The sequence below is a fragment of the Heterocephalus glaber genome, unplaced genomic scaffold (genome assembly GCF_053883595.1).
Source record: "Heterocephalus glaber isolate CG9 unplaced genomic scaffold, H.glaber_assembly_v1.0 deba00001481, whole genome shotgun sequence".
In the NCBI taxonomy this organism is placed as follows: Eukaryota; Metazoa; Chordata; class Mammalia; order Rodentia; family Bathyergidae; genus Heterocephalus; species Heterocephalus glaber.
This window is the reverse complement of record NW_028258317.1, coordinates 11,846,395-11,871,960: the sequence shown is the minus strand read 5'-3', so window position 1 is coordinate 11,871,960 and position 25,566 is coordinate 11,846,395. Positions and strand designations below refer to the sequence as shown.

The 25,566-nt window shown below is 38.2% G+C and overlaps 1 protein-coding gene across 30 annotated transcripts in view; it reads right to left on the bottom strand.

Moving 5' to 3' along the window:
- Positions 1-25,566, bottom strand: part of LOC147825817 (uncharacterized) — a 227,622-nt gene that overhangs the window by 148,099 nt on the left and 53,957 nt on the right. For 17 of the 30 annotated variants that reach the window (XR_015439995.1, XR_015439996.1, XR_015439997.1 and 14 more), the window contains one exon: positions 11,822-11,913. Coding sequence is in view for 9 of the 30 variants with exons in the window: in XM_087183613.1 (XP_087039739.1) it covers positions 11,822-11,913 (92 nt within the window). In the remaining 21 variants the exon portion in view is untranslated. The other 13 variants (XR_015439993.1, XR_015439979.1, XR_015439982.1 and 10 more) reach the window with 3 other exon arrangements.

The following is a 25,566-nucleotide window of genomic DNA, read 5'->3' as shown; positions in this document are numbered from 1 at the left end:
GAGATTCAATTTGGTTTATGATTTTGAGGGTTTTCTACCCACTGGTTCTCATTATGCCTTAAGTATTATGGAGTGAATCTATCTCCTCTTCTCTATGATAGTCTTTGGATATTTGAAGATAAAGAGAACTTAGTGTTTCTCACAGGTCATGGTTTTGAGCTTTCTATTTATCCTCAATACTATTGTTAAATCCTCTCAGGGACTAGTTACTGACATATCAACAGGTGGAAATACAATATTCTAATAAATTAACTCTGGTCTTTTGACCTGGTATGAAATTATCCACGAATCATCCCTAAATGGTGGGAAAGATGGACTATGACTACTTACCAATAAAGGAAACACTTCCTTTCAGTTTCTGGTTGTCCTGTATGAAATCCCTTCATTCCCTGAATTATTCCCAGGCCTATCCTGCAAGAATACCTGCCTAAAGCCTTCCCTGGCCTCTGTGTACATTGGGCCTTGTTCCTCCTGCATCCCGCCATTCTCAGTCCTCCCAATTTGCTCCCAAATCTGTAGTAGTTCTTAGGCTGGATGGAGAGAAGGACAACCCACAAAGCCTCAAACCAAACTCCTTCCAAAGGAAGCAACCCCAAGTAATTCTCCTGCTTTCTCTTGCTATTTCCTTCCCAATACACTGGAGGTGAAATCAGTACTGCTATCTTCATCACAGTGGATTGGGACAAAGACAAGTGCCCTTGCTGAGGTTCTTAACACAAGCTGAACTCATACAAACCAACTACTCCTGAGGGAGCACCTTACTAAAGCTGTGTTGGCAAGCTGACCCATCCAAATCCTCTTTCTTGGAAAGTAAAATGCAAATAAGCAGAGGGTGGAGGGCCACTAGCCCTTAGCAGTTCTCTTGAACTTTTCCTTATGACTGGGTGGGAAATATGTACTGAAGAAATTGAAGCCTGTGTGACTGAGTGGTTGGTGAAGGGATATTCCCATATTTCCTTATAATAAACCTGCATGTCTAATGTAAAAACTCAAGAGTGAAAGGTTTTAAAGTCTGTTTGTTCCTGCTTCTTCCCCCACTAACTTTGAAGGAAAAGATGTTTACAGAATAACTTCTCTGTTCTCACTGCTTTAGAATCTTTCCTCCGTGTTTAGCATATTCTTAATAAGAATTGGGCTTTATCTTGTCTGGTAAGTAAAATCCATGTGGGTTGGAATTTTTCATATTAGACTGTAGATACTAGGGGAACATAAAAGGATTTAAAATTCTTTGGTGAATGAAAGCAAGTTTGAGTGAAAAGAGATGTCTAAAACAATGACTTTATTATGTGTTTCTTCTAGAAAGAAGATTCTGCCCTTCTAAAGTTGTGCCAGGGAAGAGAAATGGGCTTAGATAGTGTAAAGAAAAACTTAGGTCCAAGCTCATTTCAAATTCCAGAATCTTTTGCCTTGCTAGTAATAAATACCTTGCTTTCCAGGTCTACAGATAAGATTTATGTGAGATATGTTCAGATAAGATTGGGTTTAGACAAAATAAGTCACTCAAATTAATTCAACAACTCCTCTAGGCACTGGAAATGTAACCATGAATAAGATAGACATGATTCTTGCCTTCATGGAGTTTATAGTCAAATGATACTTAAATTAATTTTTACAAGTCTTTACATACTATACTGATGATAGAGTAAAATATTTAGTTGTGCAGTGAACGTTGGCATAGCCTAGCACTGGCCACATGGTATCAGGGAGGAAATAGTGTAAAATGTGTATGTAAAATGATATGTAAAATGTGGACTCTTTCTACAAAGAGCTCCAAATCTAATTGGGAAAATAATATATGAACCAGGTAGCAAACAGAACAATTTAAAATGCAACACTAGATTGAATGGTCAAAGTGGCTAATAACTGGAAAGTATACAATAAAATATTAAGTATAGGGGTCATAGCAAAAATTTTAAGGAAGTTTAAGGAAAGATGGGTATAGAGATATGAGAAAAGGCTTTCTGGAGAAAATAGTGCCACAGTTTGGTCTTGTAAGATGGGCCAGAGAGAGTGGGCCAGAGAAAAGGCACAAGACAAAACAAAAACAAAAACAAAAACCTGACAGTCACTGCTAGGGACAACAGAAGAGAACCAATTAAATAACCACAAATCATGAATGTTATAAAACAAACCCAAACAATTCATATCACACCTAACAAACAAAATTATAATAGAAATACCATGTCTGCTCCCCAAACACATGTACATTCAACACATTCTTGGAAAGAGTGCTGTAACGTTGATTTATATCTGACAGTCCAAGTAAAAAAAGAAAGAGCTGCCAAATCTGCCTATATAAATCCCAGTGATTTCACATGTTTTCATCCTATGAACTGAAGGCAGAAAAAGAGATTTAAGTCTTCAAGACAGCAGACAATAAAACAGTACCCTAGCAAAGCTTCTCAGTGGAGCTACCAGAATCATATTTATCACATCGAAGACTGACATTAATTCTAATGTGTAGACATTGTTCAGCATTCAGATGCACAGTGTTAAATAGCTCTAACAGGTAAATTTATTGAGTTATGCAGAAGCACACTGATTTGTACAGAGGCACTGGATAACTTCAGTCTTACAAAGAATTAGACCTCACTTCTATCAATAGCCAGATATTTGAATGGAAATCTTCCCGAATGGAATATTTCTCTTTTCCCTTGTGGTGTCAAATCTTTAGGCTGCAGATTCCCTGAACAACTGATCAGACCATGAACTTTATCTAAATAAGACATTTTGAGCCATGCCTGTAGGTATCCCCAACTGGCCCATGAGAAGGAGAAGATGCAGGAATGGTCTTCTGTCAGACGAAGACATCATGTCCTTATAAAGAACATTTACTGCCTTCTAGACCTCAAATGACAGCCCCAATTATGAACTAATCAGTTGCTTCTCTGATCAAAAGTCCAGTCAGACTAAGAATCTCTGGCACAAGAACCTCTGGGCGGAGGTAAAAATCTGGATTAAAAAAAAAATCCCCAGGTGCTCTTCTAAAGTAGCAGATCACTAATCTGGTTGGTCACTAGAAGCACCTAAGGAGCAACTTCAAAGCACAGATTTTCAGAACATACCCCAGGCTCCTGAATGGAATCTTAACAGTGTGGAAACTATGACTGAAGTCCTGGATTGTGATGCTGTTCTGATTGTTTACCTAAGGATGAAAGTGATAGATCCCAGTTGGTGCTGGTATCACTTCTCACTGTTTGCTCTCTTTTATAAGAAAAGGAGGGTTAGGTAAACCATTATGTTTCAGTTCTTGCCTTGGACATCAGAAAACTGAAAACTGATGGTAAATCTTTCTGGCTCAGATTTCTAGGTACAAGTATTTCTCTATTATTAGGTCCTCTCCTTAAGCATTTTTAAAAAGTAACTTCTAATTAAGCCACTAGAAGTAGTTGGAGAATAAATTACAAATTAATGCAATGTAAATAATTCAAAGCCAAGTTTTACCTTACATTTTAGAAAGTAACCTTTTCTATTCAGCTTATAGATGTGGCTAAACATTGAATTTTACAGCTTTATATCAATGCCGGGGTTCCTATCAACCTGCTTGCTGTCTTGGACAAATGACAGCAGAGGAAGAACCCCAAAGGGACATTAAACTTGACAGAGTGGAGGAACCAAAGCCTTAGTCAATTGACACAGAAATTGTTTTCCCTCTCAACTCAATTATCTGCTAAGGAAAACCAGCTGTGTAGGGAAAAGAACCCTGGACATTCAGCTAGAAAACTGGGTTGGAATTCCTCATCTGTAGGCATTGGACTCTCACATCTGTACGGCATTGATGTCATTACAGATCATGCTAAAAGCATTATGTTCAATTCTCTACACCTTACTGCAGAGGGGCTTTCAGACCCAGAGAGCTTCCAAAAGAACACAATAGAGTAACAAGGGACCTGGAAACCATGTCCCATTAAAAATATTTAAAGGAACTTGGCACAAATGGAGTGACTAGAGCAGGTTTAGGAGACAGGGCCCTGTCTTCAAATGTATATACTAACAGAATTTTCATGTAAAAGTGGTAATTATTTTTTTCAGCATAGATCCTCCCATATGTGAAAATTATTAGAGACAAAGTGTTGATTCAGGGGATTACAAATTTCAAAAAGGAGGACATTAACTCGGACAAGAACTTTGGTTGTCAACCGTTTCCAAAGGGATTCTTGTACTTGGTAAGAAGTTGCAATAGATAATCTTGGAATGTTCTGACCTCAAGATGCTATAAGATGGTCTTTTCATCACAGGCAGACACAGTTTTTTCTCCTTGGAAACAAACTAAAATCCTTTGAATAAAGAGCATAAACTTGACTTCAGGTGGTAGAAATTGAGCGTCATTACTGAGAAATCTTTGATTTGGGTACTCTAAGCCCATCACCTGCCAAAACGGTTGTCTTTCTACATTGTCTGGGTTTACTACTTCACTTTGATTGCTCGGCTTCTCAGATCAAAGCTTGATCGAGGCTCCATCCCCCCATGCTGCCTCCCTTGGCACCAAGCCAGAAAACCACTGCTGCCATTTGTGTTTTCGTTTAGTAAATAAAGATCAGAAATGGCTGCTGCTTTCATAGATTGAAAACTCCGGTCTGCAAATAAATATCTTGGGGAATTAGAGAAGATTTGGAGAACAACAGTCAATCTCAATATAATTAAAAATAAGCTCTCACCTGCTACTAATTTCCTTCTTGTTTCTTTGCTAACAGAAATCTTTGTTTGAACAAAGAGGTAAAAGGCACAGTTAGAAGCTGTTTACATAGTGCAAATGAGAGTGCTAATTGTAGGGAGCCTGCATGTTAATGAGAAAGAGGTTATTTATCAGTGTGAAATTCTGAGTGCAATAAATTGCAGGTGATATTTCAGGAAACATTCATTTTCTAATGATTTCTTTTCACTTCCAACAGTGGCCCAAAATCAAAGTGCAGCGTGTTGTAATGAAATGAGAATTGGTCTGGAAGCCAGGAGACCTGGTTGTGGTTCATGGCTACGGTAGCTGTGTGCCCTTGTATATGCTGCTTTCCTTCTCTGAGTTTCAGCCTCTATATCTGTGAAAATTAGGCATCTCTAAGTTTCCTTTCACCCTAACCATCACAGTGTAAGAAGCATCAGGAGTCTACCTAGTGCCTCTACTGAGAAATGAGTTTCCTTTTCCTGTTCTAGAGTTTGTTGTTCTGAAACCAACTTATAAAAATACATTCTTAGAAGGGGGCCAGCTTCCCAGCTCCCAGGTTTTCCCCTTGCCTGCCTGCTGTGTTCTGTCCAGTTCTTTTTGAGGAACTCATCAAGGTCCTTGGAAACAGCATGTCAACATCACATGCTTCTCAACCGCCCCCACCGCTCCTCTCAGCCAAACTCTGAAAAGCCTCTAGGCCCCCTGGCCTCCCAGTGACTCATTCATTTCACAAACAGTGTTTGAGCACCGGCTGGGTGAACAGTACCAAGGTAAACACCAGGAATACAGAACTCTGTAGGGCACACATGGGCCATATCCTCATGGAATGGAGTAATGGGGAAGCCACCAGTCAAAGAATTACCTGAATAACAGTGTGATGAGTGCTATGTGGTTAAAGTATCGGGTGCTGTCTCAAGGGGACCTTACTTATCCTAGATAGTCAAGGAAGGCTGTCCTGAGTGACATTTGCACTAAGCCTAAAGTAGAAGTAAGCTAGTCATTGAGTGTGGGCAATATAAGCTGAGGAAACAGTGACCACTAAGACCCTGGGGTGAGAAAGACCCCAGCACATCTAAGGACTAGAAAGGTCAGTGTGTCTGAGGACTCTGAATAAGCACAGAATGGACAAATGGAGGCTGGGGACCTAAATAGGACCAACTCACATAAGACACTGGAGGTTTCGTTAAGACTGTCAGTGTCTAAGACAATCAGGAGTCATTAGTAGATTTTAAGCAGGGAAATGATGTGGTCAGATAGAGGGGTAGTATCAACCTGTTTCAATTGTTGTGTCAAAATTCACATTTCCAAGGGACTTAGCAGAACTCTGAAACCTTCCATCCCCTCATCGGGTTATATTTTTGTATATACCAAGCCCCAAGAGGAAAGGGCATTCCAGTGTTCCAAGGCAAATGAACTCACAGATAACATTTTGGTCACTATCACTATTTGTGGAATGATTGAGTCATTGAAAAAATCTAACTTCCTTTACACAAAGTAGTGCTTATGGAGTTTTTTGCTTTGTTTTTTGATAGTGCATACTTACAATCTCACCACTCTGGGGATCTGAGGCAGGAGGATGATAAGTTCAAAGCCAGGCTGGGCAACCAAGTGACTTAGCAAGACCCAGTTTCTAAATTTAAAGGAAAAAAAAGATTTTAAAGGGGGCTAGGGATGTAACTCAGTGTTAAGGTCCAGGATCCATTCCCCAGTAATGGGGGGAAAAAGGAAAAAAGAAGGAGGAGGAAGAAGAGAAGAAAAAATGGTGCTCTGGGATGTCTGGGATGCTTGAGGGGGCCCTCCAACCTCCCTCTTGCCCCTCCCTCTGGTGTGCTAGGCAAATAAGAAGGGCTCTACTCTAAGGGAAAATAAGGACACAGTAGACTAGAAACCCCAAAGGTCACAGCTCAAAATGGGATGGAAATGCAAGAAAAGTTATAGAAAGAGAAGACATCTGTGGACTCTGGCCAAGGTCAGATTAAGTCCTCAAGCCCACTCTCAGCAGTTTCTGTTGCCAAACACTATGGAACACAGGTTTGTCCCACAAAGGCAATATACAGGAGGTAGGTTCCAGGAAGCCAGCTTCTGAGCTCTGTTGGGGGGGCAAGGGTGCTAGAGGCTGAAGGTGAGAGAAAAAGACTACTCTCACAGTGTGACGCACACAACATATGTTTCATAATCAAGTAGGATGTGATGACAAATGCAGCTCCCCCAGCCCCAGAATCACTCAGCCCTCATAAGTGGGAGAGTAGGGGTGGAGGTGGAGTAAGTTTCAAATCCTGATTCCTGCACTTAGAGATGCACTCACAGATGCACTCAGCAAAATTGCCTGCTCTATTGCAGCCTCAGTTTCCTGGTGTGTAAAATGAATATCATAATTAGGCTTACTTTGTAGGACTGTTGTGAAGAGTAAATGACATAACTCACAAAAATGGTACTTAGAACTGATACCCTCCTGGGGACATAGTAAGACCCTGATAATTGTTAACTATCATAACTAAGAATCTTACACGTAAATTTAGAAACCTGTGTATTTAACCAGCTACCAAAGAGATTCTGAAGATCACTCATTAATGTTTTACCTTCTATCTGTGGAGTATCAATACAGCATCCCCTGAGCTAAGCCTTTTATGTGCTTCATCTCATTGAGTCACATTTGGTGGCACAAATATTTCTCACCTTAAAGATGAGGAAACAGAGAACTAGCATGGTTCAGAGGCCTAGTGGTTCAGCTCCTTGCCCAGGATCAGATCTTGAAGTTATGAATCCTCCTTAGTAACAGTGTACTCCACCAGGATTGAGAAGTGAAGGGGTAGCAGTCCTGGGACTTGAGCGTACAGCAGCTGTAACATCTGCAGCCTCTGCCCAGGGGAGACAGGGTAGATTAAGGACACCCTAAAGCTGATGGGTAGAGCAGCCTCCCAAGAAGGAATGGTTCTTCTGCCAGCCATTAATGAACCAAGGGGAAAGGCTCAGTCACACACCCTTCCAATAGTCTGCAAGCCTTTGTCATGGCATGGAGCCCTTGTACATGCAGTGTTAGCGTGTATGCCAACTCCTCCAGGCCTTCATCATAAGGCTGAAGTCTGTGGTCTGTCCTCCTAGAACACAGGAGGCAAGAACAAACCAAAGAATCATTCCAGGCTGAGCTGGTTCCCAAATCAAGAGTTTGATCCTCATAGTGGCCTTAAAGATAAGGCTGTCTGTCAGTCAGAAGCTTTACATTTCAATCCTATCTTTTCCATTATTCTCAGCACATTATTTAACATCTCAGTGTCTGCTTCATTGTCTATAAAATGACTACTATAATCATTCAAATGAGAAAATGCACATGAAAGGTGATAAAGTAATGTACAACATGCTTGCTCCATGTGAATAAAGACAGGAGAATGACATGTCAGATGGAGCAAAACTTATTATGTTCATAAGAGGTATCAGCGTCCTAGCCAACATGGTGCTCTGTTCTTTGAGTCCCACTTGCCCTCTACAGCCTCCCATCAGAGCACCTGTGCCACTTCTGTGCATTTGTAGGTGGCTACTTGTTCCCCAAGCCAGACTGAGTACCACTGTGGAGAGACAACATTTCAGATTCACCACCATCCAGGGTCATGTTGGAGACCAGCCCAACATGCAGAGTCATGACCCACCCGGCAGCCTGCTCCTTTGGGACTAGCTACTCCAGTGCCTGTTTTACCACAGGCCCTTGGTAGAAGGGAATTGAAACTTCTTGCTTCTGATCAAGTCTCCCAGATAGGTAGATAAGTAAGTGTTTCCAGAGCATATCACTACACAGTAGAGTCTCATGACCCTGCCCCTGGAAGTCAGGTCTCACATCAGGGCCACATCAGGAGGGGACAAAGCAGGGACCTGATAAAGGTTGTGGAATGAATGAACAATCCCTTTAAAAATTGGACCTTCTCATCTCAGAAATGTGAGGAGTAAAATTTCATAACAATTACAACTTTCATCTGGACAAACAGATGCAAGGCACAGGAGCACTCCTTGCAGCAGACACCTTGGTGCTGCCCTACACACTGCCAAGTCAGTACTCTTCACAGACCCCTGAACACTTGTGCAGGGCAGGAATTCTCTTAATGTGATGTGTTCTTCCCTGCTGTCTGCCTGCTGCCTGGCACTCCCACCCTACTCCCTGGCTCTTATGCCTTCGAGGTTCATCTTCTGGATCCTAGCTGAGTGCAAACCTGAAGCTCAGTCTTTTGAGTGAGGATCAGGGAGTAGGATGGCCATGTTCTTTCTAGGATAGCACAGCTGCCTAAGAACCCAGGGCAAAAGCACTGGGTCTACACTGAGGGCAGGGGTGAAATGCTTATCCCCAGGGTGACATTACCAAAAGAAAGAGGGTGAAATTCCTGCTGGACTCATTGGAATAATTGCTTGTACCATGCGATTAATAGCAACAAAGGCAGAGAAAGGGGAGTAGCCAGGCTGGGTTGTAATTACCTCTTCCACAAAGATAAAGAAATGGATGAATGGATAGTTTTCTGTGGCAACACATAGGGAAATTTCTAGGGAGCACAGAAGTTAGCCAACTGCCTCTGAAGCCAGAAGGCAAGGCTCCTGTTATGGCCCTGCTCCCTTCCTACTGGATATGAGGAACCGTGCTGTGCAGTACCAATGTTATCCCTGTCCCTTACAAGTCACAGTGAGCATCTCAAAGACCATCTTGGCCTTACATTGTCAAGAATGCATCTGAGAATGAAACAGATAAGAAAATCATTTCAAAGAGCCAGGGACTTGAACCAGGTGTGGTGGTGCTTGCCTAGAATTCCAGCACTCCAGAGGCTAAGGCAGGAAGACTACTGTGAATTCAAGGCCAGCCTGAACTACATAGTGAGTTTAAGACCATCTTAAATTGCATAGTGAGACCCTGTATCAAACAACCAAAAGAATTTTTTTAAAAAAGAGCCAGAGACTTAAAATTATTTGTTAGCCTAAAAATGGTATAAAAAATGAATGAAATTGTCCCATCAGTTTTATAGCATGATGAAAAATTACAAGTTTTTAAGAAATGCAACACCCTTATTTTTTTTAATAAATTCTGTGAGACCCAACCAATAGAAATTAGGAAGAATCTTGTCATCATCTCCCTTCACACACATACCTCCCAAAAGGACAAGAGGCCCCTCTTATATCATAATTGCTCAATAAACTAGGGATGCTATCTTCAAAAAAAAAACAAAAAACCTTCCAAGACTCAAACTCTCAACCTCAGCATCACGTAGTGGAACGGCCAAGAGCTCCAAGGCCAGCCAGGGCTACATGAGAATCACTTTCGCACAATGAAAGCAGAGACAAATTACCTAACCTTTCTGAGCTTCAATTTATTCATCTGTGAAATGGGCAGGAAGACTCTTTCACATGGGGTCACTATGAGATTTTAAATATATAATTATGTAAAGCACATGGCACAATTCCTGTGAAATAGTAAGGCTCCATAAAATGTCCCAAGGTCTTATTTCATTTATATAAATTTAACATTGAAAAGAAAAGTCAGAAGAAATCTGAGGATCTTCTCTACCAAGTAAAAGAAACTAAGAATGTGTCAAGTCATCTCTTCCTCTGATCAAAAATTCTGAGTATTAAGATCAACTCTCTGGGGCCAGGGATTTAGCTCAGTGGTTTCGCTGCCTGTTGCGCAAGCACAAGGACCGGAGTTCAATCCCTGGTGCCAAAAAAAAAAAAAAAAAAAAAAAAGATCAACTCTCTGACCCACCCAAAGCAGGTTAGGGTCCCTCCTCCTGCCCTACAGCACCTTCCTAGCAATCCTCAATCACAGCATTTCGACCCACCAGTTAAAATATTGTGTTCACTTGCTTACTTGTATTTAAAGCCCATTAGATCACAAAGTTCTGAATATAATTAGGAGTAGTGTGTACCTTCTTCATAGATGTTTATCCAGTCCTTGACACAAGGTCTGATAGTTGCTTAATTAACCAATCAATGGGTTTAATTAATTAATCTATTAACATTTATTATTATTTAAAGGACATAAAATATATTACAATGAAATCTGGGTCAAAACCTGAAATAATATCCATAATCAGATAGGAGAATGGAAGGCAGTAATAAAAGATAAGTTAAGAAGTAAGAAATTTCTTAACTTTAGGAAGAACTCTCTTCTCTAAAACACAGACAAAACAGTTTAGAAAATACTTTCTAATTACAAAAATAATGGCTTATAAAATTTAAAATAGGATATATATATATGTTTCCAAACAACAGAGAAGTGAAAAGGAACATTATATGCCATATAGAAAATGTCCCCCTTAAAGGCAAGAAGAAAGTATGTGAAAGAAAATGAAATATGATGACCATATATATAATAAGTTAATTAAATAAATTAAATAATAAAATCTAATTATTAATTGTTTGCCAAATAAAACAAGTCAACACAAAAATATAAGGAATAGGTGAAGTAATATATAAATGTACACAAACATAAAGCATCACTCCAATATTACATGAGATAATATTGAATATCAGGCAAATGTAAGAGAAATTATGACTTTATATAAGCAAAGTGTACAATTTATGATCATTTTAATATAGTAAAGAAAGGAATAAAGGCTAGAAAGTAGATAACATAACCCATAGTGAACAAAAATATTAGATCACTGAAAGTATCAGAAAGACAAACTCTGAAAGAGATGAGACTTTAGGGGAGGGTGGGAGTGGATAATGCTAGTCAAAAACATGATTATAAGGTGTGTTCCAAGCAAAAAGAAGACCAACAAGAAGGAAGGCACAGGCCAACAAGTGAGATGATATAGCGTCAAGTCGTTGACGCCCTAAAAAATAGCAGAATTCCTCAGCCAGTGCTGTGCCTCCTTTATTTTAATGAAAATGTTCTCCAAATAGAAAAAGGGAGAAAAATGATTACCAAGATGGAATTTGTGTCATGATAAGTACAGTGAAATTATGAAAGTTCCAAGTTACATTAAATTCGTCCATTCAACACATATTTACTTAGTGCCTAATATGTTCCAGGTACAGAGGACACAAAGTCGAGGTCCCCTCTTCATGAAGGTTATAGTTCAGTGGAAGAGATGACATTTCAAATAATCACATGACTACATTATTACAAATTATAAAAAGAAATACAAAAAAAGGAAAGGGTAAGATTAGACTGTATTGAGAACTCACTTCCAATTAAGGGTACGGTAAGAAGTGTGAAGGAAAGCTTCTCTTGAGAAGTCGGGCCACATCTCTGCGTGTCATCCAGCCAGGTAACCCTGCTGAGGGAATGAAAGAACACAGACTCGTAAGTGCAGATGCAGCCAATAACCCTGAAAATCACACAAAGAATATGCAACGTGGGAGACAGGGCAGTGTACCATTTTCCAACAGTGGGGGAAATATGGAATCTGGAAACTGTAGTCCAAACAAAAATCTATGAGCATGAGAAAACGAAGCAGCCTTGCTAGTCAGTTCACAAAGAACATGTCATGTGAAGCTCACACAGGCACCTGCCACTGTGTTCACTTACTCTGTGCAGCTGGCCAGCCCACTCTGACCCCCTAAGAGATAAGAGGTATGCCTCCTAAGACTTGCTGGTGAGTCTGGTATTTTTAAAGGACTTCAAAATGACTCAGCATCCAAAGTCTTCATTGGTACTTTCCATTTTTTGCCTGTGTCTTCTCTTTGGCTAAAAAAATTTTCAAATCTGTGCTTATGGAAGGAATAATATCATTCCTTTCCAAGGACTCTGCTTCCACCAGAAACCCTCTGCCATGTTGCAACTATGACTCACATCCTCTCTTACCTCATGGAAAAGTATAAAGGAAAAGAACCATACAGTGATATAATTCCTGCTTGTCTGAGTTAAAACTGCATAATAGCCTCTAAATCCATAGTTTCATTCACTTCCTTACAAGTTTTACCCTCTCTGCAATATGTATAGGATATATACAAATACATATAATAGAGAGATAATACTATATACTTTATGTATATATTCTATTGGATCTGACAAATCCTGGCTAGTACTGTATTTTATATAATATTACTATCTTTAAACTTTTTCAACCAGCATTGTCCAATAGAAATAATGCAAGCCACATATATAATTTTTGATCTTCCAGCAGCCACGTTTTATTTGTTTGTTTTGTTTTTTTTTTTTTTGGACAAGGTCACACTATGTAGTTCAAGCTAGCCTTGAATTCATTATGTAGCCCAGACTGGCCTTGAACTTGTGGTGATCCTCTTACTTCAGCCTCCTGAGTACTGGGGTTACAGGTATGCACCACCATGCTCAGCAGAGCCATATGTTTTAAAAAGGAGAAATTAATTTTAATATATTTTAATTCAATATATCCAAAATATCATTTCAGTGGTAATTAACAGCAAAGACTATTCATGAAATATTTAGTAACCTTCTTTTCTAAGTTGTCAAAGTCCAGTGTGCATATTAAACTAACAGCACATCTCAATTTGGACTGGCCACAATTCAAATGCTCAATAGCCACCTGTGGCTACAGACTACAGACTACCATACTAGACAGCATAGTTCTAAACTGTAACTTACTTTTATAGTCTAGAAAACTCTAGATGTCAAATATAGCAATATTTTTAAATGAAAATATGAAATAGCTTCTTCAAAGTCACACCCTAAAGGTCGGATTCATAGGAAAACATGAGCCCTATCACCAGGACAAAGTCCCCTGCTACCTGGTGTCATTTCTGGCAGTTGGACAATACCAAGAGACCTTCTGACATGGTGCAGCCATGCAACTCTGGAAGTCCTGACTTGGTCCCTTGAATAAAAAATAGCCTCATATATAGAGTCTCTGGGCAAAGAAATCTCCATATTACTAATTTCTTTGGGATAATACCTTGCAAGTAATAGTAAAGAAGCAATTTTCACTTACAGTGTGTGTGTGTGTGTGTGTGCATGTGTGTGTGTATTTGTATTAAGCCATCACCGGCTAATAAAGCATTTGTTTCATTAGATTGTGCATTAAATTTTATAAAACAGAAAAACTCTATATGGCAATGTAGAGTCTCAAGTACTTTTCTGTCATCATATTTAAAATGAATATCATTGCATTGGGCAAAAAGGACAAGTAATAAGTAAGTTTGGATTGGAGCACCACATCATTTGACATCACTTCAAAATCAATGACAGAAATATAAACTATCATTAGTATGAGCCATATATATTATCCCATGTGTGTTGGTATCTTGGGGGAATTGGTTGCAAAATCTCCCATGAACACCAAAACCATGAATATTCAAATCCTTCATATAAAATGGTGTAGTATTTACATATAACCTCTGCATATCCTCCCTTATCCTTTAAATTATCTCTAGATTATAGTACCTAATATAATGTAAATGTTATGTCAGTAGTTGTTATACTGTATTGTTTCAGGAATAATGACAAGAAAAAAACCTGTATGTGTTTGGTTCAGATGCAAATTTTTTGCCTGAATGTTCTCAATCCCACAATTGGTTGAATTAGCAGATGCAGATCCCAAGAGTACAGAGGGCCAAGTAGGTATATTCACTCAGACTCACATATGCACACTTTGAGGTATACAACTTAGAGGGAAGAAATATTCATTAGCTCATTAACATATATGCACATAGACTAATCATTACTAGTTTTTTTCCCCTTGTCAGTGTTCAAACAACAGCGTTGGCAACCAAACAAGTTAAAAGTAGATGAAATCCCACTTTTAATAATATCAAGTTTTAAATTCTCCTACAGGGAAAATGAGCAACATTATAGTCATATTTACTCTCACCAAGGCTGTGATTATAAGGTATTTATTCTTGCAGAGCAGGTAAGTGTGGAAATCTTTGCCTGGGTGCTCTATTAGCAAGCTAAAAACACCTGTTTTCTATCACCATTTTTCCATAACCTGTACCTGGTGTACTTAGCCATTTTGACAAGGGTGTTATTTTGGTATGAATTCTTATTAAAGAGAAGAAAATATGAGAAAACATCCAAGGACATTATGTCCCTCATTTTCTTGCACTGAATTTGTTTCTTTTTTTGGTATTTTGCTGTGCACACAGAAAAATCTCAATGCAGAATAAATTCAAAACCTCTTCTCTCCCCAAAATATTTTTAAAATTCTTTAAAATCATGTATTTCCCCCAGTGGCTTGATTTGTTTTAAGAAAAACAGAATCAAACGTTAAAGATTCAGTGTGAGAGTATCATTCACATAAGTCTTTTTAATAAAAGTTATGTAGGATAAATGTAGCACCTGAATTTAAAGTGAATATCTGGAATTTTTTACAGGATAGCAACCATCTCTCAAAACAGCTATCACCACAATCACACATTGCCCCATTAATATCTGTACTTTTTCTTTTGGGCTAAGCACATCTGATTGCATATGCGTAACAGACAACAGACACGCACACTTCTAAGGGATGCCTTTTGAAAGGTCCTGCTGCCTAAGGCTGAGCCAGGAAGCAGGGAGGAATTGCTTAGTGAATAATAGCCTGTGACACCAGACATTGGAGGTTCCAGGCTATTGATTTCAAGAAAACCATGTCAGAAAAGAGGAATGAAATATCGTTAATGGGAGGCAACAGAGATAAATTAAGCATCCCAGAAATTAAAATGGTATAACTGGAAACCTAGAGAAATGAACAGTTCCCAGGACAGAATGAATTGAAACAAGACCTAGAACTAGGTGGATTAACAGTAGTCAATCTCAGTACTAATCTGATGGGCACAACTGATCTACCATTGAGTCCTTCAGGCCTGGCTTAAACTTGCTTTGGACTGAGGGCGTGCCTTTTAAAGCCACATTTCTCAAACGTTACTGGCCACAGATTCCCCTGGGGCATCTTGTTAAAAAAGCAGAATCTGGTGATTCTGGCTCAGTAGGTCTGGCGTCAGGTGGAGACTGCATTTCTAAAGAGCTCTCCGGGCCACTTTGATGCTGCTGGTGGTCTAGGGCCTACACTTTGAGTAGCAAGGAATTAGGGCAGAACCTTGTTATGACTCAATGATCACTGCAGTGGTAACATCTTTTGTTGCTTCTGTCTTTGCTTTACATGACCCTAATAGCTTTTTAAAACAAATTTTTAATCAATACTCTATGGGATCATACACAGTAAAAAGTGTTCTGCTCCTATACTTGGACAAGTTCAAGGATCACTTCCAAGTAATAAATAGTGTCCCCTCAAAGAGGTTATGGTCTTTAGAAAAAGTGGAAAGAACCCTTTGAACTCCTTCTTGACTTAGGAGTGCCCAGAGGTATAAGCAGTGATACAAAGATGACAAAGAAAAAGCCCACATGAATCTTCACAACAGCTCAGAGAGTCAACTTTTTTTTTTTTTTTTTTTGCACTGGGGATCGAACTTGGGACCTTCTGTTTGCGTGGCAGGCGGCAGAGAGTCAACTTTTTAAAGAAGTTTGGCTCTGAGTTGCTGCTTAATAGCAACTTCAAGAAGAAAGCAAAACAAGAACAAAAAATTCCAGGAGCAATGGTAGTCAGGTAGCCTGAGTGAAAACCCACATACCCAACACTAATTCATCAAACTCAAATTCATCAAACTGAAAGCTTTACTGCCAGTGTTAACAGAGTTTAGGGAAAAATATGTAGGTTTAGTCCCCCTCTCCTCATAAATAATAATAGCTAATTTATTTTAGCATTTATTGTTATACAAGTAAATGATATAAATGGAAAGCTAGAGAAATGAGCAGTTACCAGGTAAATTAACACCTGATAAATACTCTGTATTATCTTATTTAATCTTCACAACAAACCTATGTACTAGATACTGCTGTTAACCCATTTTACAGTTAAGGGAATGTTTCAAACTGATTAAGTAATCTGTCATAGGTTATACAGCTAGTAAAACATAAGCTAGAATTCCAAACAAAGGCTGGTTAGAATATTTTCATCATAAATTTGGTTATAAACATATGTACCTAAAATAAATAATGTAAAAATATTAAGTAAAATAAAAGTATTGTAAAATACTTTTCAAGATATTTATGAAGCTCCAATGAAATAAGAGATTTGGAAGTGATTAGAAAATCAGTAACCAAAATGAGAGAGAAGAGAGACAGAGAAAGAGACAGAGAGAGAGAGAGAGAGAGAGAGAGAAGAGACTAGCAAACAGAGGTGTTTGTAAAATACAGAAGATGAGTTCAGTTACTGGTGTGTTGGAGTGATTTATTATTACTAGTTCCAAGATCTCTTGGGCAGGGAATTTGGATCAGTGGTGCAGCCACCTGCCTCACAAGTGCAAAGTCCCGAGTTTGATACCCACTACCAAAAAAAAAAAAAAGAAAAGAAAAAGAAGAAGATCTCTTGAATGTTGTTAATATTACTAGTTCCAAGATTGTCGAACCAACTCAAGGCTGCAAACATTGATTAATGCATCTTCCAGCATCAGCAGGTGAAAAGACCACTTTCAAGTCTAAACTTCAACTTCTCTTGGCCTTGGTATTATCCTGCGCTAATTCCCATAAATAAAGCCTAGTTGTGAAGATTTATTTCTCCATTCCCCAGAAAAATAAAAATGGATCCCCCCATCTCCAAACTCACACACAGTTAAATCTAAGCCTTAACTTATTCTCATTACACAGGCAAAACTGAGATCCAGAGAATAATATTAGGCACAAGATCTAACTAGACAAGGTAAGAGTAAATATTTTATCAATCTGTTTCAATCCATGTTGCCTTTTCTTTTTGGAAGGGACCTAAAGAGAATGGGCTAACCCTTAATTCATTAAAAACCATTGTTTTCCTTCATTTATCACTCAACACATATTTATTAGATCTAGACATGTGTAGGTGCTAGGATTCCTAAGGTGAAGGAGGCAGTCTTTAGCCTCACAAAGCTAGTGTTCTCTGTGCTGGGCACGGTCTTAGCCATTTGAGGGAATATGAAGTAAGTTAGTATTGTGGTTTATATTTGATACCCCCCAAAGCCTCATATGATCATTGGGGATGACTGGATCATGGAGGTGTGATAATCATTTGTGGATTAGTGCACAAGAGAGTTTATAACTGACTTGCTGTTAGAAGGTGAGATTTGCTTGGAAGAAATGAGTCACTGGGCACAAGGGTGGAAGTCTTTATCTCTTCTCCACTCCTCCCTTCACTCTTTCTGTGCTTCGCACCACCCAGCCACGAATGGCTTGTCCCCTTTCATCCCCCTCTTCCATGCTTCCATGCTTTGGAGCCACCTGACTATGGACTGAAACCACCACAAACTGAACCAAATAAACCTTTTCTCCTTTAAGCTGTATTTGTGTCTCGTGACAAGAAAGTTACTAAGACAGTTAAATTCAAGAACCACCTTTAAGAAGCTACTATCTAATTGAGGAGGCAAACATATAAGCAATTAAATTTAAATTTACACAGAGATGCAAGATCCTGGAAAGTGGATACATTTTTGATGGGAAAGAACAAGAATAAAGAAACAAATTGTATGCAATGTGAAACCAAGGAAAGTTACTTAAGTATGGGAATGTAATAATGCACATAAAAGTTAGGACTATTGGGTTAGTGAAAGAAGAGATAGGAAAGAGGTAAATCAGTTAGGAAGGATGCAAATACATTCTCCATATGTGAAGTCCTGTCATACAGGGCCTCACTACTTCAGAAAGTGGTGAACAAACATGACCTGAACCAGGAAACATGCAGTCAAAAGGTAAGGGTAGGGAGAACTCAAAGAAAACCAAGATTTCAATTCATTGTTGGAGAAAATAGCATTTTACCAACAGTCCCGTGTACACAGTCACGTGGTTGTATCAAGACTCCTGGAAAGATAGATACAATGACTGAGAGATTTTACCCACCTAGGCCAGAGCTAAGGGTGCCACTAGCAAAGTATTTTTCTTGAGCATGGTTTTTCAAGGCATGTTTCTGAGAAGCTTCAAAGACTGGGGCCTTAAGTGTCATACTCTAACTGGGTTGCTATTCTGGTGTTAATGATTTCATATTCATTCTATTCAGTGTTTAGGAGAGCATACCATGCAGCTGTTTCTTCAAAGTAGAGTCAAGCTTCACTTTCATTCTTGGGAGCCTTCCAGGATCCCTTGTTCTGTGCATTTGACTTGGGGAAATCCCTGTTCTGAATTGGACTGTTTCTTAGAAACAATTATAAATCCAAAAGACAATTCTCTGAATTCCCCCACTCCTGCTTTATCTACACACATCCACAGCACCAAAGCTTACCTGAAAAATTCTAATGAAAAAATTCCAACCCTCTGTAGTAAGGGACTTTGGGCTCCGACTAATGGGGCTTCCATAGCTTGAAATTTGTGGGTTCAGACCCCTGCCCTACAGTTTCTGTTCATTTCCTCTTTACAAAGCTTCAGGGAGCCTAATCTATCTTTCAATAACTAATCAAGCCATGCATGGTAGCACACACCTGTAATCCCAGCGCTCGGGATGCTGAGGCAGGAGGATTGCCACAAGTTCGAGGCCAGCCTGGGCAACATAGTGAGTACAAGGTCAGCCTGAACTATGTAGCAAGACCCTGTTTAAAAAAAAAAACAACTGGAAATTTCTCTCTCAAGTCATGCTATGCTCCAGGGAAGGTCTGACCTGCTCCTTTTATTTGTTTCTTCATTTTTGAGACCTTGTTTCTCAGGGACTGTGCCTGAGACTGGGCAATACAAAGAGAATTTGACATGGCTCCTATTTCAGCACCTTATCATCTAATATAGAAACCACGCGGTGAATCAACTGTGGGAACAGGAAGAAAATGCTCAGAAGTATCAGAAAGACGTGTAGAAAAAAATGCGCAAGAATTTGAAAAGAAAGAGGTTGCTTTCTTGGGATGGAAAGGAAGTTCATGCGAGACTTCCACATGAGAAGATTAGAAGGTGAACTCAGTGGAACATAAAAATGGCCACAACCCCTTGATCCAAAAGACAGAGGACACAGTCTTTCTGCTCTGAGGGAATCTAAGGGCAAATTAGAGCCACAAAAGGTAATGTACTAGGGAGAGAAAACTATACCAGGTGATGTACCTAGGATCTGCACTAGGGATAGAAAACTGCTTCTATTCATATCCAACAAAGGTTCTGCACTAACCCACAAGACTTTTCCTATCTATAATTAAGTCAGCTGAACTTGCATTCGGGATGAAGATACATAATTTTAGCCCCAGAAGAGTAAGTTGCTACCAAAATAAAAAAGGTTTTACACATTAAGAGAGGGTGGGGTTTGCCCTTATATCAAAAGCAGTACCACAGCAGTGTCCTTCAGGTTTTATTTACACAGATGAACCAAGAGGGTGGTCAGAAGAAATATCATAGTTTGGAATTGAAGTCTTTCTTAGATTTTAGACTGTGTTGCAACACATGGGGGAATGTCAGTGCAGTAAATCAAATACAGAAACAAATAAATCTTTAAAAGCTTTTGTCAGAAAAATGGTCTTTTTCCCCCACTCTTGCCAAGCTGAGTAACGTGCCTGTAAATTTCAGGCAATAGCATCCTCATCAAGAGAAAAACACTGGACAGTGAAATTAGGGAAGGATCTGGCAGACAGACTAAAGATTCACTGGGGGAAAAATAGTCCCCCAAATAAATGTGTTGGAAACCCCATTTTTGTCAGTCATGCCAAGAGCTAATCCCCAGTTGAACTTCGGGGATGTAGTAACCCTTCTTAATGTCATTTTCAAGAAACTACACCTAACAAATACAAGTTTCCCTGGGAGAATCACAATTGTGCAATGGCATTTTTTTGTTTGGTTAGTTAAACTGTCTTTTTTGTATGCTCTTTGTTTGCAGAAGGGGCTTTCTTTTGTCAAGAAACTGGATCATTTCTTTACCTCCTGCAATTCCTCCAGCCACAAAAGGGAAAGGAAACATTTATTTGGGGACAGGTTCGAGAATATACAACTTAAATTTGATGGTAAATATTTTTAAATGCAGCATAACATTAAAAATATGAATCAAAAGGTCTTATAAAAGTAAATTTACACAAGGACCCGAGTTCAATCCCTGGTACCAAAAAAATAAATAAATAAATAAATTTACTTTAGCAAAATAGACATGGTGGCCAAGGAAATTTCATTACATTTCTATTCCACAACCAGGCCATTTCTGGCATGTTGATCCTACCTGGAAAATATTGCTAATTCCCACTGAAATCAAAACACCTAAACAAGGCAAACCTATTACCCTTCCCTAAGGACAGCAAAGCAAGATCTAGCCAGTGGCACTTTCTCATAGCCTATGTCCTATTAACTCAAATTCTCCAGTGAAAAAGGATAATCAAAATAAAAGGTAACTTCTTGGGAAGAAGGTGTTGAGAAAGGCTACATAAGACCATATAAGTTGATAAATAGGGCCAGGGATGCAGCTCAGTGGTGTTGTGCCTGCCTGGCAAGAGCAAAGTAGAGTTCAATCCCTGGGGGGTGGGGGGGTGGGGGGGGCGGTAAACATTAGCATCTTCTTTCTATGCAGAAATGGAGATGGAAAATGATGCTTTTTATCACATGACTGGCTAAATGAAAAGGAGAAGAGAAACAGAATAATTGTAACTAGCTCCAGCAAGGGATCACTATGTATTTTTATTTGAAAGTTCTAAAAAAGAAAGATGTGACTACCAGGATGCAGTATAAATTACATAAAACTTTAGAAGCCATATTTGACACAAGTAGTTTTTTCATTTTTTTTTCTTTTGGTACCGGGGATCAAACTCAGGACCTTTTGCTTACGAGGCAGGCGACAGAACCACTGAGCTAAGTTCCCGGACCTAAAAGCCATATTTGAAATGTTAGTACACACACACACACACACACACACACACACACCAATTTGGCATTTTGAATGCCTGTAACAACATTACCCTGCCTTTTTCCCTGGAAAGTACACCTCTATAACCATGAAAATCATAAATCTTAATCCTAAAAATATTGAGGATGGAAAAAAATAATCTTAGAAAAAAATTAAAAGGAAGTCTTGATTCCTTAAACCTGTTATTCACAAATAATCTTAACTACCTCTTACTTTCTGCACCTACCCGTGACTCTAATGAATGTGGCATTGGCAGTGTTTGGCACCTACTTCTTTGCTGTGTGAACCCAATCTACACTCAGATTTCTCTTTACTTTGAACAACTGGAGAAGCCATTGCATTTTGAGTCATTGGAAACAATAATCCTCCAGTTCTGAAGAAACTACAAAACTGGCTCACATACAGAAATGTCTTGGCATTTCTGGCAGAGGAGTAGAAGATCTACAAATCATGTCATTAGCTAAGCACAGCACTGTCACTGGTGTCCTTTTTCTTGATGGCACCTGGATGCCAATTGCATTTTTGTGGTACAATGGGAAGGAAAGATGAATACTCAAGAAGCCAGAGCTTCTACTGACACATGGCCAAGACCTTATCTTTATCTTGTACAGCAACTCTCAACTCTTTAGCAAGAATCCTTTTGGTTAAAAGTACTATTCTTCCATGGCTTATGTATTTAGAGCAAAAGTCAGTGTAAGTGGTCTGAGGGAGAATAAGCTAGTCGAATATGAAATCTAGGACTTAATCCTTTAAGCCAGCAAGGAATTAGGAAATGGCAGTCATAATTTTGAATGGAATTCCCTTTCTGGAATACAAACATGCATAAATCCACCAAGAACAAAATAGAATCAATCACATACACTTTTCTGATACAGCAAAAGGCCAGAAGTATAAAGTAGCCTGACTCAGTGTTATATCTGCCCATGTGTCCCATAATATGTTTATGTATCCAGAAGGAGAAACACAGCTAGATTATCATGTTGCTGCCCAATGAGTCTTGTTTAATGTACCAAAGTCAACAGACGGGAGATCCCTCATTTTGGTAAAGATTGTCTAACTAGCGTCAACTTTTTATTTTTTATTTTATTAATTTTTTTTACTTGTTTATTTATTTATTTACTTTGAGAAAGTATCTCACTATGTAGCCCAGGCTGGCCTTGAACTCACTGTGATCCTCCTGCCTCATCCCTCAGAGTATTGGGATTATAGCCAGGAGACATCAGCTTGGCTTTAGCTTCAAATTTTAAGAGCTCTATCAGACTCTACAAATATATATCAACTGGAGGAACAGAGACCCTCCCTTTTTTATAGTTTCACTATATGTTGTCTTTCAAGGTTACTCTCTTAGCAATTAATGTCCTGGGCAGTGGTACGGAAATATAAAGCTCCTGACCTATTATTTTCTCATAGAAATTTCTGAGCACTCTCCCATGGGCTTTCTAAGGCCCCAGCTACTAAAATCCATGTTGCTCTTACATTCAGCATTTTTACTCTCCCCTACAATTTTTAGTTAAAAATCTCTCTTGGCTAAAGTAGATGTCTCTCATCAAAACAAAAAAACAAAACAAAACACCCTACTTCTTCCTAGTCCTTATGAGAGATAGTCAGTAACATTAATTTGAACCACTTTTGTAAATTAAGAAAAAAATCAACTATCAATAATTTTGTACACTTTTACACTGGAAATCAAATAAATGTCTTTTGCTATTAATTCATTGGAAATCATCACAATCTCAAGGGGAAAACATGTTAGAAGTCTGTAAAGATAAGGGAAGTATTTAAAGAAGCAGATATTATCAACAATATTACTATAGCTCAGAAAAAATAATTAATTGAACAAAGTTCAATGAGCTTCAAGCATGTTTCCCTTCCCTTCATGGCTCTATTCCTATAGATGAAGATTTTCTCTTTCTGTTTGCCACAGTGGAGGTCACTACTCCCAGCAAACAATAATTTATTGTGCTATATGCTGATGTGGATGATTTTTTTTCTGTCCCCAATTATTAAGGCTTCCTATAAACAGTCTAAAACAAAAAAACACTCTTCCTTAGAATTTGACAGCTGGAAATTCCATTAGAGTGAAACTGAAAAAAACATGTACTGTAAAAGTAACATTAGTCATTGCATTTGAAATCATTAATAAAGAAATACTTATATGAAATATGCTAAAAATAAATGATACTCTGCATAAAATGTTTCATATTTGTAAGCAAAAGTAACTTCATAATCTGCAAGGAATATTTATCTAGATCCATTCTCTAAAAACTAACTGGTTTTTTTTGAAGAAAAGTGTACATTTATCTTTTGTCCAGGCTCAAGGTGTTATTAATATTCTATTTTACAACTTTGAATTATAATTTCTAGCCTATCAATGAACTTCCAAAAGACCTAAATTATTATATAGTTATTATGTAATTATAGAATGTGCTTTACCAAGAGGTGTATTAACTAGAATTTAACCTTAATTTCTTCAAAAGAGAAATAATTATGACTAGATGAATAAAATGTAAATATCCAAAATGCTAATCTATTTATAATATATGACCAATTAGAAAGATGGGAAAGAGGAACTGAGAACATGTTGCCAAAAAGAATAGTGACTAAAGGGAGATTTTGATAATTGTTATTAAGTTTTTCAACTTTTCATGATGTTTCTGAACATTGGCAAAATGTTATAAAAGCACAATGTCATGAATCTGTAGAAAACTTGAAAATGAAAAAATAGGAAGGATATGAGTGGATAGCTCTTTTATTCTTAGAATGTTCTATTTTCATAGATTTAAGGCAGCAAAATATCTTACATCTGTATTACTAGAGGTGGAAAACTTTAAAAACCTAAGCCTTTCCTGCTGCCTTTTTACATCTTATATCTAAGAACCTATGGCTGAGAAGAGTAGTTCATTGAGGAAAAAAGTGAATGTGAAAAATAAAATTATTGCATTGTTACTCTGCAACCATATATTCCTTTCAGGCAGATATTGTTTCATCTTGCCTAGTTCTGTAAAATTCTCTCATAAAAGTCCCAAACACTCACCACATCTCTCACAAATGTCTCTATTTCTCACCACGTGTCTTAGACATAATGGAAGAAGTTCTTTTTTTATTTGTGACTCACACAGTTATAACTTCAGTTTAGCTTAAGAGTTTCAGTTTAAGTTCCCTTTATTATTGCCTCTGGGGATACAGAAAGTTAGATGCTATCCAAACATTTCAGGTAGAAGAAATATGGATTGAACAGCATGACCAGTATTAGGTATGGGTAGAAATGGATATTACCATATAAATTACTTATCTGCCTGGTTGAATTTGTCTGCATTTATCTAAATAAGCCAACTATGGGTAAGACACACTGCAAGATGATTCTGAGAATGAAAAAAACAGGCACTTATCTAGGTTTATGTTTTATTCTTGCTTCATTTCACAATGTAAACACAAAGGCATTCTCACAATAAAATTGAAAATATAAATTAAGAATAAAATAATGAATTCATTTTATTTAACTTAAATTAATTTACACTTACATAAATAGCTACATAAGGCTGGCTGCTACCCTGTTGCACAGTATAGGTCTATAATAATCCAAGGATGAAACTTAGAATAAGACATGGAAAAAAGTCAGTTCAAGAACCTGTTGTTAAGCAAAGGGCCACTAGTCTAGGAAAGGTTAAGGAAAAGACACTGACCCACTATAACATAAGGAAAAGGTAAGTAAAATTTTAAAAGGTAAGTTAAAAAAAAATAAAACACAGATTCAAAATAGGATATTACACACCAAGAATCAAGAAAGCCTTTGTAAAGATTTTTAATTTGAGATGAGGCTGGGAGATCGAATGGATTTTGTATTGATTTCAGTTTCTAATAAGATATTATCATGGACTTAGTAGCTTAAAATCACACATTTATTATTTATTATATCCAAGCTCTATAGGTCAGAAGTCCAAAATGTATCTCAGTGGTCTAAAATCAAGGTGCCAGTAGGACTGTATTTCTTTTTGAAGGCTCAAGGTAAAAATAATCCATTGTTTTTCTTTTCCTCCCTTTAGAAGTCACCCTCATTCTATTCATCTCCAAAGCCAGCAACACTACTGTCTTTGTACCTTTCTTCCATCAACCACATCCAGGAAAAATTCTCTGCTTTTGAAGGACCTGTGATTATAT